This window comes from Chionomys nivalis, chromosome 23 (assembly GCF_950005125.1).
Source record: "Chionomys nivalis chromosome 23, mChiNiv1.1, whole genome shotgun sequence".
Classification (NCBI taxonomy): Eukaryota; Metazoa; Chordata; class Mammalia; order Rodentia; family Cricetidae; genus Chionomys; species Chionomys nivalis.
In genome coordinates this window covers 30,655,974-30,668,748 of record NC_080108.1, presented here as the reverse complement: position 1 = coordinate 30,668,748, position 12,775 = coordinate 30,655,974, and the positions used below count along the sequence as shown (strand labels likewise).

At 44.7% G+C, this 12,775-nt stretch overlaps 1 protein-coding gene across 1 annotated transcript in view; it reads right to left on the bottom strand.

Annotated features, from left to right (window-relative positions):
• Gabrb3 (gamma-aminobutyric acid type A receptor subunit beta3) overlaps positions 1–12,775 on the bottom strand; it is a 234,693-nt gene that overhangs the window by 8,994 nt on the left and 212,924 nt on the right. Inside the window, exons 7-8 of the mRNA XM_057756286.1 lie at positions 8,013–8,165; positions 3,979–4,223 (exon numbers count right to left, since the gene is read on the bottom strand). Of these exons, the coding sequence (XP_057612269.1) occupies positions 3,979–4,223; positions 8,013–8,165 (398 nt within the window). The remainder of the gene's footprint in view (positions 1–3,978; positions 4,224–8,012; positions 8,166–12,775) is intronic.

Here is a 12,775-nt window from a genome sequence, read left to right as displayed (position 1 = left end):
AGAATCCACACAGGGGACAAAAGAGATGAGAGAGAAGGTTGATGTCTTGCTATCAAGGGACACATCTGTGAGTCAGCGTCCTGTCTTCTCTAGACCCCTGTGGCCACCGTCATGTGTTTGGGAAGTGATCGGATAAAGGGGGGGGGGGGCTGTTTCTCTGAAGTTCAGTGAAGAAAGTCTAGCCTGGACGGGCGGTGGTGGCGCACGCCTTTAATCCCAGCATTCGGGAGGCAGAGGCAGGCGGATCTCTGTGAGTTCGAGACCAGCCTGGTCTACAAGAGCTAGTTCCAGAACAGGCTCCAAAACCACAGAGAAACCCTGTCTCGAAAAACAAAAAAAAAAAAAAGAAAGAAAGAAAGTCTAGCCTGAGAGAGACCAAGCTTCCTTAGGAACCTGTTAGTCATTTGCAAATTAAAGAATAAAACTTGACCAGTTGGTGAAGTTCTCTTGGGTCCTCTGAATGTTGAAGACAAGCCTGTAGCTGCCTGAGGATTCTCCTGAGATGGGACTCAAGAAACAGTCTTAATTTTTCACAACTCTATTCCATAGAGGTTGAAACCCTACAATGGCAGCATTATCAAAAATAATACTAATTATGGTATGCAAAAGGATGCAATAATATATTAAATTATATCTCAGCTTAAAACAGCTTGGCTGCTTTACTTATGGAGTTATTTTTACCTGGGTTTGGTTTAAACGTAAACCAACATGCAGAAAATTGCGGACATTTTTGTCTGATATGTTTAAAGAGTATTAAAATTTCTTAACCTTTAGACATCTCATTTTTAAAATCAACGTTCCTAAAAGAGAAGGTGACCACTTCCTCTTGTCCTTACCTCTAGAATGTAAGTCTCAAAATAGAAATGAGTGGCTTTGGGGCTCCAAGACTGACGTGCTTTTTTCAGAAAGACAGGTGGCTTATAATTTTTAAATTGCTGCATGAATTCTTGTTATTTTGAAGGGTCCAGCTCACAGTGACTATAATTACATCCAATAATTTCAAGGTAGGTTTTTTTTTTTTTTTCTGCTGTGAACCTGGACAGGTGCAGCTCTCCAAAATTAAAAACATTGAAAACATCTCATCCAGAAAATATCACATAAGAGTTTCTCTTTCCTGGGCTGTGTCACTAGATTGACACTCAGTCAGTTCTTCACTTGCCTTCCAGATTGCAGTCAAGTAAAAATTTCTGGTTTTAGAAGAACAAGACAAGATTTGCCATTTGAGGGTGGCACCAGCTCTTCCTGTTCACTAAGAATAATATTGAGTCTGTGAATCTGATTCTTGACAAGAATTATTGCTTTGCCTGGTACACATGGGGCATAGGTTCAATTGCTAGCAACCCCCACCCCCATATACACTTGTGGCTGTGTCGTGTCATGACTTTAAAAGACCGTGGCAATGGGTCAACTCCTCAGATATCACAGGATTTACAAATGCAATGGGTGCATTATGACCAAAGGCTTGCTCTTGGGTGTAGCGGCAGGCCTGGAACAAACAGGCAATATGTGTAGACAAATTAAAGTGAAGAGGCTTACACTGTACCAAATGGAGAAGCCAGAAGAAGAAAGAAACATTTGGAACATGTATGTACTACGTGTGAAGTTACGATATTTGTGACCACTAAGTCTACGGAAAGCTTGCTTACGGTTTGGCGGCCGGGTCAGTAAGAGTTTGCCAGCAGTTGTTGGCGGCTGGTGGCCTGAAATGCCTCCAGGGCACTCGGCCCATGACAGAGCCATGGGGAAGGCCCTTTGCTCAGGAAAGACAATAAGAAGCAGGGTCCCTGTCAGGGAAAACTACAGGCTGTGGCTGGTCACACTGATAAGCAGAGTCAAGCAAGCGTCATCACTGAAAACTTCAAAGAGACTGCGTGGATGGACCCCTCAGGCCCAGCCTTTTCTGTCTGGGATGAAGGCTATGGTTCTTGTGTTTCTCATACTCTGCATCCTGCAAACTGGGCGGGGGGGGGGGTGTCCTATGCCTACTTAGAAATATCAGCAAACTCTTAAGAGAGGGAAGAGTATGTTTAATGCGGAACTGTGAAAGCATCAAATAGATGTCCAAAATGAGAATCCCTGGCGTTTATGTGCTGGCTTCCAAAGCTAAGAATGGAATGAGAGCCGTGTATTCAGAAAACTATGAATATATAGAGGCCTCACTGAAACAGCTCAGGGAAAAAAAAAAAAACAACATTTTTGGGGAAAAAACCTGAAAATGGACTCCTGAGCCAATTAGAATTTCCTCTGCTTCTAATTCATATTCTTTCTACATTCTGATCATTTTACCCGCAAATGCTACTGGCTTGAGTGTTTCCTTTAAATTTTGTACTTCATACTCCCAAGGAGGTTTCTGAACAATGATGCTTTGAAGGCTTTAAACAGTCTCATTTAGCGAAAAGGAAAGAAAGTGGCGATTGTCAAACACAGAAGGAAGTGGAAAGAACACTGATCATGTGTGCAGTTGTTCATGCGCTCGGCCACGGAGATAACATGGCATGATTAATTCCCGTTTCCTTGGAAACACCAAGGCCAAGACATCTTGTGTATTCATAGTACAGCATGATCTCCATAGAAACCTAACAGTCTGGAACAGAGTAGATTCTCAAGGAAGATATTGAAGATAATTTTGTCTGTGGCAAACCTAGTTCTATTCAGAGATCAATTTCATCTGTTTTACAGACGGGAAGGGGCCGTTTCCACGTGCTTGCTGGACTCCATCTGGTCCTACACCTTTGCCATTCCATGTCAGGCAGCATTAGGGATTCATGCTGGCACAGGTGCACAGAAGAAGGAAAGGAAACCTCCAAGGGCTTGAGAAGCACGTAGATTTAAAAGCCAGAATTAAACAGCACAGCAAAAAGAAAGGAATGAAGGAGTAAGTCCATATTTAACCTGGTAGGTGTGGGGGCCAGCCGTGATAAGCTAAGTATGGGCAGGTCAACTAAAGGAAGTTCTTTACTTCCAACCATTATCACCTGCCAGAGTAGAACTCAGCTACCGATAAGTTTAACAAGAGGCCTGAGTCTCGTAGTTTACCCTGAAGCAATACCTGGTTGCAGGAAGAACCACAGGCTGAGATCACCTGAGCACCACCCAAAAAGAGAGCACCCAAAGGAAATGCCTAAGGTGCCAACTGTTGTAGACAGGATCACCTGCCAGCACACACTCACCTGGACACCCCTAGACAATGTCAGCCAATCAACCCCATCTTTATTACTATAAAAATCCAACTCTAACTGAGCTCGGGGCTCTCCGTTTATTCCCATACGTTAGACGTGCAGAGAGATCGAGTTTGCAAACGTGCATACAGTAAAGGCTCTTTGCTTTTATATACGGGACTTGGTCTCCTTGTTGGATTTTGCGGGGACTTTGCATATTTGGGCATAACAGTAGAAATGTATTATTGAGGATTTGAGGAGATGAAGACATAAAAGGGTACATTTTAAGAAACTGTAACATTTCATTGTAATCTCATTATACGAACATAATGCTTTTATGAGTAAATGTATCCAATGCCTAGTCCCTTTGGGACCGGCAGGTGAGCACTCCTGGGCTGGGCTCTGATTCTCCGCTGGAGTGGGAATCTGTGCTGTGCAGAGACCACAGCCAGCAGCTTTGCTAACCTCCGGAGCCTCCGCCGCCTGGAGCATTTACGCTTAATGTTATCCTGGGGGAGGGGGGGGACTGTGACCAGCAGGAAGGATGGACCAGGGAGGTGACTACCTGCTTCACTGCCCACCAGAGCCCTACATTTCAGAGTACTGGTCACTCCCGATTCTGTTCTTTTTAAAAGAAAGATGGAAAGAGAAGCCGGCCTCAGCCGCACCTGCTCCAATGTTGGTTTTGATAGGAACCCTGAAGGCTTGCCCTAGGAGCCTTTCACAGCATGCTGAGTTGGGCTCCCTGCTCAGCTCCCAGGGGATGAGCTAGAAGGTTAGAAATTGCGGGGCTGGAATGCCCAAGCTGTAGAGAGCCTACCCGGTTGCTTTCACTCTTGGAGCGGTCATTCTTGGCCTTGGCAGTCTTCTCTGCGAGCTTCTTCTGTCTTTGGGGACCTCTTCCAAAGAAAATGTAGTTGACAAAGGCGTACTCCAGCAGGGCCAGGAATACAAAGACGAAACAGCCCATCAGGTACATGTCGATGGCTTTGACGTAGGGGATTTTGGGCAGAGTCTCCCGAAGGTGAGTGTTGATAGTTGTCATGGTGAGCACGGTGGTGATCCCTAGGAAACAAACACAGTATGAGTATGTCGTCCCAGATCCCAGCCTCCCTTCTGCTGCAATGCCTTCTAAGACACTGGATGGAATGTCACCCGGAACAAGCCATGTGTCTTGTGGCAACCACATCACACCTTGGAGCAGCAAGCAGACATTTCCACTTGGGAAGCAAGCCTGTAGTGGCCTCACCCAGCCACTCCTCAAACACAGTGAAGGGTGTCTGGCGAGAGCAGGAGGCAAGATGTCTGGGTCATCTCGAAAGAATGTTCTCCCTTGAGGTTCAGAACAAATGCAGGCAGTCCCAGAATGTAGCTTAAGAACTGAGTGCCTGACTACAATACACTGGGAGACTAACAGTGGCTTGTGGCTACAGGGACCTGGTCACCAGGGAAGCTAAGAGTGACTGCCTCTTCTATTCCAGGCCTTTCTGGAAGCAGAGGCTGAGAGGTCATTATTGATTAGGGGAAGACCCAATTCTAAGTTCAAAGAGGAAGGGCCAATAGAGCCAAGTGCACAGAACAGATTCACTCTGGATTCCTTTCTCTGAGGTGGAAAAGAGTACCCACAGGCTGGTTAGCTCCTAGGGACGAGGGAGAATTCTGCTCCTGTCTGGAGTCTCTGAGCTCTTTACAAAGCTCGGCGTTGAGGATTCCTGTCTGTACGCGGGAGTCGGCTGCAGTCCTTAAGGCCAAATAAGCAGCACATTGTGTATCCTCCCAGAGCAGGAGACATAGCTCCTTCTGTACAGAGAATACAAATTAAGAGCGTGGAGGCCACAGAGACCAGAGGACATGCTGAGTAGAGACATGACTAGGACTCGTGGAGCACTGGGAAGCTGTGCATGAGTGCGTCACTAACCTCTGAATATGCCACAGCAAGAACAAGCTTAGAACCTGCCTTGGAACCTGTTATGTTACAAAAGGAAGATGCTTGGAGGCCCAGCTCAAAGGGCCAGCCTTTTCCACTAGTGCAAGCCACATTCCTGCGTGTGGGCGGAACACTTGCCCTCCTTTCTCATGTAAGGATTACTCCCCTAAGAAGACACTCAGAGGGAAGAGACTAGCAGTGAACAGGATTGACTCACCTAAGAAGGCGCTCAGAGGAAAGAGACTGGTAGTATTTTTTTTGTTGTTCTCTCTCTCTCTCTCTCTCTCTCTCTCTCTCTCTCTCTCTTTCTCTCTCTCTCACACACACACACACACACACACACGTGCACACTTGTGTGGCTGAAGCCATGAGGTAGCACTGGCGTGGTATCTGCGGTAGAGCCAGGACTGTGGGGAGGGTTGATGTTTACTCTCTCAGCCTGTAGCCCTCTGGATGCCCATCAGCGCTCAGAGGCATGCCTGATCACCTTGTGGTTCCCAGAGCTGGCCTCGGGCTATAGAGCACAGCCTCCCATAAGGGGAAAGCAGTAGAGAAATAAGGTAAGGGCTTCTTCGGCACCCTCCTCTGACCCTAGGAGACTGCTAACAGCACAGAACAATGGAGAAACCAGAGACTATTTTTACGCATAATTGCAAACCACAGTTGCTCACGAGATGTTTGGAAATCTCAGATGTCAGAATATTTTACGACTTCCTTGAACATTGCATTCATGTGCACCTGGAGACTTTTAAAAATTTGAATGTGGCAATGGGATAATTACAGTTTATGGATAAATGTAAAAACCCTATGCACGAGCTACAAAATTAGACTTTCTCACCGTTCTTCCAAAATTTGCCACGTTCGCCACTCCTGTTTTCCCATGCCCAGGAGGCAATCGCCAGCAGCTGTCTGCTCAGCAATGGTAGAAGGGTGTCCCCTTGGTGGCCTCCCATGGTGAATGGCAGCACATTGGTGTACGAGTGGAGAAGATGGCAACCACTCAAGAAATCAAATGGTAGGGCAAGTGTCATGGTACCTGTCTTTTAAAAGCTAGCAGGGTCCCCCCCAAAAAATACATAATCCCCTCTGAGGCCGTATGACCTGTTCGGTTCTTTCTTGGAAAGCCCCCACTGACTCTAGAATCGCTGCTATCTGTGACCCTCTGGGAATGAGGTTCACTAGGTGTCTGTAAACATCCTCTCTGGTATAGCCCTGGTACCGGTACCTGCCGCTTAAGACTCTAATGCTTGCCTGACTCCATAAGCCCTCCAGAGGCATAGCCTGTGTAACACACCATGCTAGCAGAGTACCTAAGACATGATGTGAGTTTGGATCAGTAAGACACCCAGAAAATGTGAAAGCGAGTTCCTTCGCCATGATGAAACTGGATCGCTGCTGTCCATTTCTGATAGATGACCTGTTTCTCATCGTGGTGATATTTTTACAAGCAAGCAGGTACAGATTCTGTGGGAGCAGGCAGCGCGCAGAGGGTCACATCTGCTGGATGCTTCATCCTTGCCACGCCAGATGATTGTTTCTCTGTCGCTCTTTCTCATTGCTGTAGCAACTGTCCAGCAGCAGAGTTGCTATGAAGCGCACGACATTTCAGGGTAGATGAGCCTTTTCCAGGCTTGAGGGTGGGGGATTCCCAAAGATTTTTCATCTGTTTACATTTTCCTCATAGAGAGAGAACTTCAAACTGTATAAACTAACAATTGCAGCACCTGGATCTGTCCCTACAAATTCAGTCTCTTAATTTAGCAGATGCAAAGAAAAAAAAATCAACTGGTCTAGAAAAGAGGCATCGAACGATATTAAAAATACGAAGAAGTAAAATCTGCAGACAACCTCTGCACAGAAATGTAAGATTTAAAAAGTCTTCCCCTTAAGAAATACTTAACAATTTAGTATGGAGTTCTTAGCCCTTGGGTACTTGATTCTTTCCAGAGTTTCTTTTCTACACGGGACAGCTGCAGGAAACTTCGGAAGATGTCTAGCTCAGGAGACACGTGTGCAAGTTACACAGTTGCAGATCTAGCGCAAGCATGCACACATGCACGCTGTGTTAGAAAACAAGAAGGCTGAGGCTGGAAACAGCAGAAGGAGAGAGGGAGGACAGGAGGCCTGGACTGCACCTCTGGGTTAACGTCTTTACCAGCAAATGTGCTGCTAGTTCTTTTCCTGCAGATTCTCTGCAAGAGCTCCATTGTGAGTTTCCTCCTCAGAAACTGTCTGAACCCAGAGAGAGACTGGTCTGGGCATGGCTCATCCCCTCTACTACTGATGTGTTTATGGAATAACTTTGTTCAAAAAGTTTCATAATAATCAGCTGAGCAGAGAATAATGTTCCTGAAAATATAAGCTTTCCTTTAATAAGCAAATCCTAAAAAACCAATGTCAGAACCTATATGTTGCATATCAGTTAACAATCTTATTATTAAATAACCAATGGGCAGCAAACTTCACTAGGATTCTAGGGAATTACTCATAATTAGTTGCTTATTTTAATGCTCATTACATTGTGTAATTTCAATTATGTGCTATAATATCTGACGATTTTCCCCATGACTTGAAAGAGAAGAAAGCTCAAATTAATCAAATTTTTCTGTTGGTGACATCATCTTGACCAGGAAATATTAATCCTTACTTTAAAATCAAGTGTCAAAAACAGTTCTACGATGCAAATATTCTGACAACATATTTTCCCTTTCATAGGCATGGAAATTCACATTTAAGTCTTATAATTAAATTAACACATCAAGGGACTCAAGCGTGAAATTACTGTTTGCAGACAAAATGTGGCTTGGTGCGGGGAGCTGGTGCCAGGATACACACAGACTGTGGTTGCACTCTGGCTTTTCCTTCCCTTACCACCATACCAAGGTGGTCACTTCACCCTTTAGAGAGTACTTAACAGCAGCACATACCAAGGGCAACTCGAGCAGCGGAGGCATCGTAATTGATCCAGAAGGACACCCACGAGAGGATGGTGATCAGGATGGAGGGCATATACGTCTGAAGAATGAAGTAACCAATGTTTCTCTTCAACCGAAAACTCAACGAAAGTCGAGGGTAGGCACCTACAGCAAACACAAGGGCACAGTGAGGAGCCACAGCAGGCGGTCTGCTCCTGTTCCTGCTTCCAGAGGTCAACGGCATGCACCCTAACACTCCAGGAACTGGGAAGCCACCCACTTCCGTGCAGTTTGCAGTGATGTTTATAAAGGAGGGGAGAAGAAGTGTCTATCAGTTTGAAGATAAGGAACAGCGAGGATGTGGCTCTAAGGCAAAGGCTCAGCTGAGAGCCATTTCTGTTGTTCTAGAGTACAGAACAACAACGGACGGGTTTTCACTGATGACTCTTTACTTTTTATCCTTTGAAGTGAAAGAAACTTTGGTACAAGACTTTACCAGGCCAGACAGTTGTTACAAGTCCTGCCGTCTGCCCATCCAGAGGATTGGAGCCATAGGCTCCGGACTACAGGATCAAGGCTAGTTCAATCACACATAGAGCTGGAGGGGTGGAGAAGCAAATAGAGTCTCGGGAAGAACTGTGCTGCACACTACGGTGCCTGCTGGCCATTAAGCACGAAGGAGAGCCTTAGAGAAGCACCTTCTAGAATGCAAACTCCAGTAATCATCCTGAGATTTGCATCCTGGGCTCCAATCACCACCGTCACCAGCGGTGCAAAAGCAGAGCCTTGGGAGGCCACATTAACATGGCATTGGTCTGCCCTGTTCTGAATTGTTTCTCTCAGAAAAAGGCAAGTGCAACCTGTTGCCCCCTCCTTCAACACCAAATCACCAGCTCTAACTGCTCCAATTGTCCCAGCTCCATGTCTCCTGGGTTGGAAGGAGGCTGGCAAAGGAGAAGGCCAAAGGCACATTCTAACCACCTACTTCTTGATCCCTCCCCCAGTCTGTTGAGGGACAGGGGTCTCCACCCAAGAGAGCCTGACCACAGCATCTTAGACTTTGCCACATCACCTCTCTTAACTGAGAAATGTTCTCATGCTTTTGCATATACAAGTGCATAGTCAGTGTATCAGGAATCACTAAGAAGTCCAGTTGAAAAGAAATCTTTGATGTGTGTAATTTTATTGTTTATGGAAGGAAAAAGCATGTCCACCCACCAGTGAGATGAATGCACCTGCTAATTGGTACATAAAGGATAGAATTCTGGCTGACTATTGATGATACAAGGCGAAGGACATCTTGGATGGTTTCAGAGTTAAGCAATGTCTTATCCTTTGTGTTCTGAATGGCACCTCCATAAATATGTACAAAATATCAGAAGCATGTTTAAGGCCATATCTGAAAGTTAAGAATTCCACCCTAAACTCAAGTCGAAACTCAATTATTTTTATGAAACTCAAACAGGAATTTTAAAATCCAAACATTCAAACAGAATACAACTCAAAGATAAATTTATTAGTCTGACACTTACATCTGAGGAATAACGCTACGACAATATGAAAATATTTTGTTTTGCATAATTAAACCATTATGTTTCTAAAACACTGGAAAACTTAGTATGTGCAACCCAAACACTGCAGTTCCTAACATGCATGGTCCGGCGTGTGAGCCCGAGTGTTCTAGGCAGCATTTAGTTGGTGCTGTGTGCAAAGTCATGTGTGTGTGTGTGCAGAACCAAGGCTGCAATGAAGCTGTGGAATGCAACCCATCTGATCACTGAGAAAAACAAACAAAACAAAACAACCCCCAAACAACAACAACAAACCCACCACAGATTCATTAACCCGTTGATCTTGAGTTAATCTTGTTCACTGCACATTTTCCTGTTGAAAACCTCAGTTTTAAGGCTGTAGCTTACAACCTAAGTTTCAGGTGACCGTGACTTTCCAATACTTTCACTTCAAGACTGGCAGGTTTCTATGTTCCCACAGCCTGTACCTGTCTTTTCTACACTTGGCCCCAGGCTCCTGTCTGTTTGTCCCTGCATGCATGTCTTCTGCAGCAGGATCACTCACTCATACGGCTATTGTTTTATGTGAAGAAGTCTTGTTTTAGCCCATGATTGCCTCCTTTACTGCTACCCACACTTCCAGACTGAATTACACAAAAAGTCAACAAACCATTTACTAAACTCGGCATTTAAAGACTAGCTGCAGGGGACTTCCTCCGTTGTTTCTAGGGTATCTGTGCAGTTTGCTTTGAGAGGCCTGATCAAATGCACATATCAAGTTGTCAACAGAACATCAACACTGTCATCGATGATGCAAAATATGTGCAAACACAATTCAGATTCTTCCCAGTTTCTCACCAAATACATATACATGAAAACTGGTTTATAAATAGCCATTCCCGACTGGTGCGGAGTTAGGTGATTTCCACTTTTGCAGAAGCTATAAAAAGCCTTCTCAAGGACGACTTCGCGCAGCACTCCTGTGTTAGCTGATTCCGTAGTGCTGCCAGGCTAGTGCATGGGGCTTCTTCTGACAGCTACTAGCTTACTTTGTAAAAGGGGCCCAGCGTGCATTGTCCCCATCAACACTTTCTTCAGCTCCTACCTCCCGTCGCGAGCATGGCCCTGATGGTGCTTCTTCACTTTTAACAATTCCCATAAAGCTGAACTCGCCATTCCAATCATTTTCTAGGGAAGAGGTCTACCACTGAGCTACATTCCCAACCGTAATTTCGCTGGCTGGATATGTCTAATGTGTTGCCTTGCTCTCTGCAGTTAATCTTTCTGTCTCATACTTGTCTTCTCTGCTCAGTTTTCTGCTTCATGTCTTCATTTTCGAGCTGTCTGCACAAATCCTCACTTGGATGGTAGGCGAATATTTCCCCAGTAATATGTTTTAAAACTTCGAACGGATTTGAATGCGGACTTGGAGACACTTACCTTTTTGTGTGTAATTATATCTGTTTATTTATTTTTCCCTCGTGACTGCTGTGGGATGGATGCAGGGGCTCAGGACTTCTGGGAAGTACTCCGTGCTGAGTTTTACTTCCAGCCCTGGCTCCAAAGATGTTTTTTCTACATGGAGTCAGTGTCTCTGTAGGTTGCTAATGCTAGCTTTGAACTTATGATTCTCACTTTCTCAGCTACCCCAGAAACTAGGATTACAAGAATATTCCACCACACCCGATTTCTTATAAATTCTCAACCTTGCTTGAGTCTTAGTTCATAACACAGTTACCGACTAACCTATTTGGAGGGGGTTAGCAATTATTTCAGAGGTTGGCACAAGGTGAAATTCTACCCTGAATTTTGTTCCATTTTTCAAATACCATCAGGGGACTGAAACTCGTACAAAGAAGTCGGCATAGCTGTATGTCCACGCCATGTAACTGGGGAATGTTTCCACGCCATGCCATTGAGGATTCCCATGAAGGCCTGTATTTTCAGGCCCAGACCCTTGGTCCCACCCCCATGTTTCAGAAACACAACAGGACATCAGCCCTATCCTAAACTCAAAACTCTTTTCTGTTGCCAAAGATATTAAAATACATGGGAATGAAGGTTTCTTCACGTTCCCACAACTAACCTGCTTCAACTTCCACCGTACCTCTGCATAAGCATGTTAGTGTCCAGTCAAAGATATTTTCATTGCCTAAATATTTCCCCATTACTTCCTGACTGCAGATTCAAATCTACTGTCTTTAGAAAATGCCTTCCCCTAGTCATATTAGAAGATCTTGACCCACTCCATTTGCTTGAATCCTTACTGTGCGCATTCTACAAATGTCAGTGGTCACCTTCTGACTTCTTGTCCTTCCTGTCAAAATCTAATGACTGATATTCACTGAAGTTAGATCTTTGTCAGTAGCCGTACGTTCTCCAAGATGCCTGTGAAGAACATTGAACAAAAGCCTGCTTCCCATGCCACAGTTGGATGCATCCACACACCAATGTGTGAAGAGCAACATTTCGCGCATCCTCCAGACTCTGCATTAGAATTGAATATGCAAAGTGTTCAATAGTCTCTGTGCATCTTATTCTGAAATCACGTGGCAGCTTCAAGATCTTAGGGAAGCAATTTCCACACTGACTCTTGATTTGTGATTTGATGTCACTATTAGACCTTGCTAGTTACAGTTTGGTTTTCTTGTTTCTTCACTGTGGGTGGAATAATCCTGGTGTCAGTCACTATAAGTTATGTTATGCCACAGGAACGAGCACTCTTAAGTCCCTAGCTCTGGCTGTCCTGGAATTCACTATGTAGACTAGGCAGGCCTTGAACTCACAGAGATCCACTTATCTCTGCCCCCTGAGTGTTGGGACACCCGGCTAATTGTCCCTTAGCTATGCAGTCACTCTGTTCTTTCTATCCAACAACTGTAGGATGTTGTGACTGAGGTGCCACATATACCGACCACCTGTTTCACTGGGCATGCCTTATTGCCAGCCTTTATGTCACTAGAGTGAGAATGTTCAATTTAAATTTAAAATGCAATTAAATTTACCACATTTTTCAGACTTCCATTTCCCCAGTAAAATTTCTTAGTATTTTCTAGAGTCTAACTTTAGAAAACCCATTTCAATACAAGCAAAAACCAATACATAGGAAGTGAAGAACCACCAAAATTGTGTGGGAAATTTGTCCTCAGGCAGTGCTGGAGATATAGAGAGAATGACAAAAGCAAATTCTACAAGATCACCAGAAACGCCTGTGGAGACATTTATCCAGTTTCAGAAATACATGGATTTCTGTAAGTTTGCCAA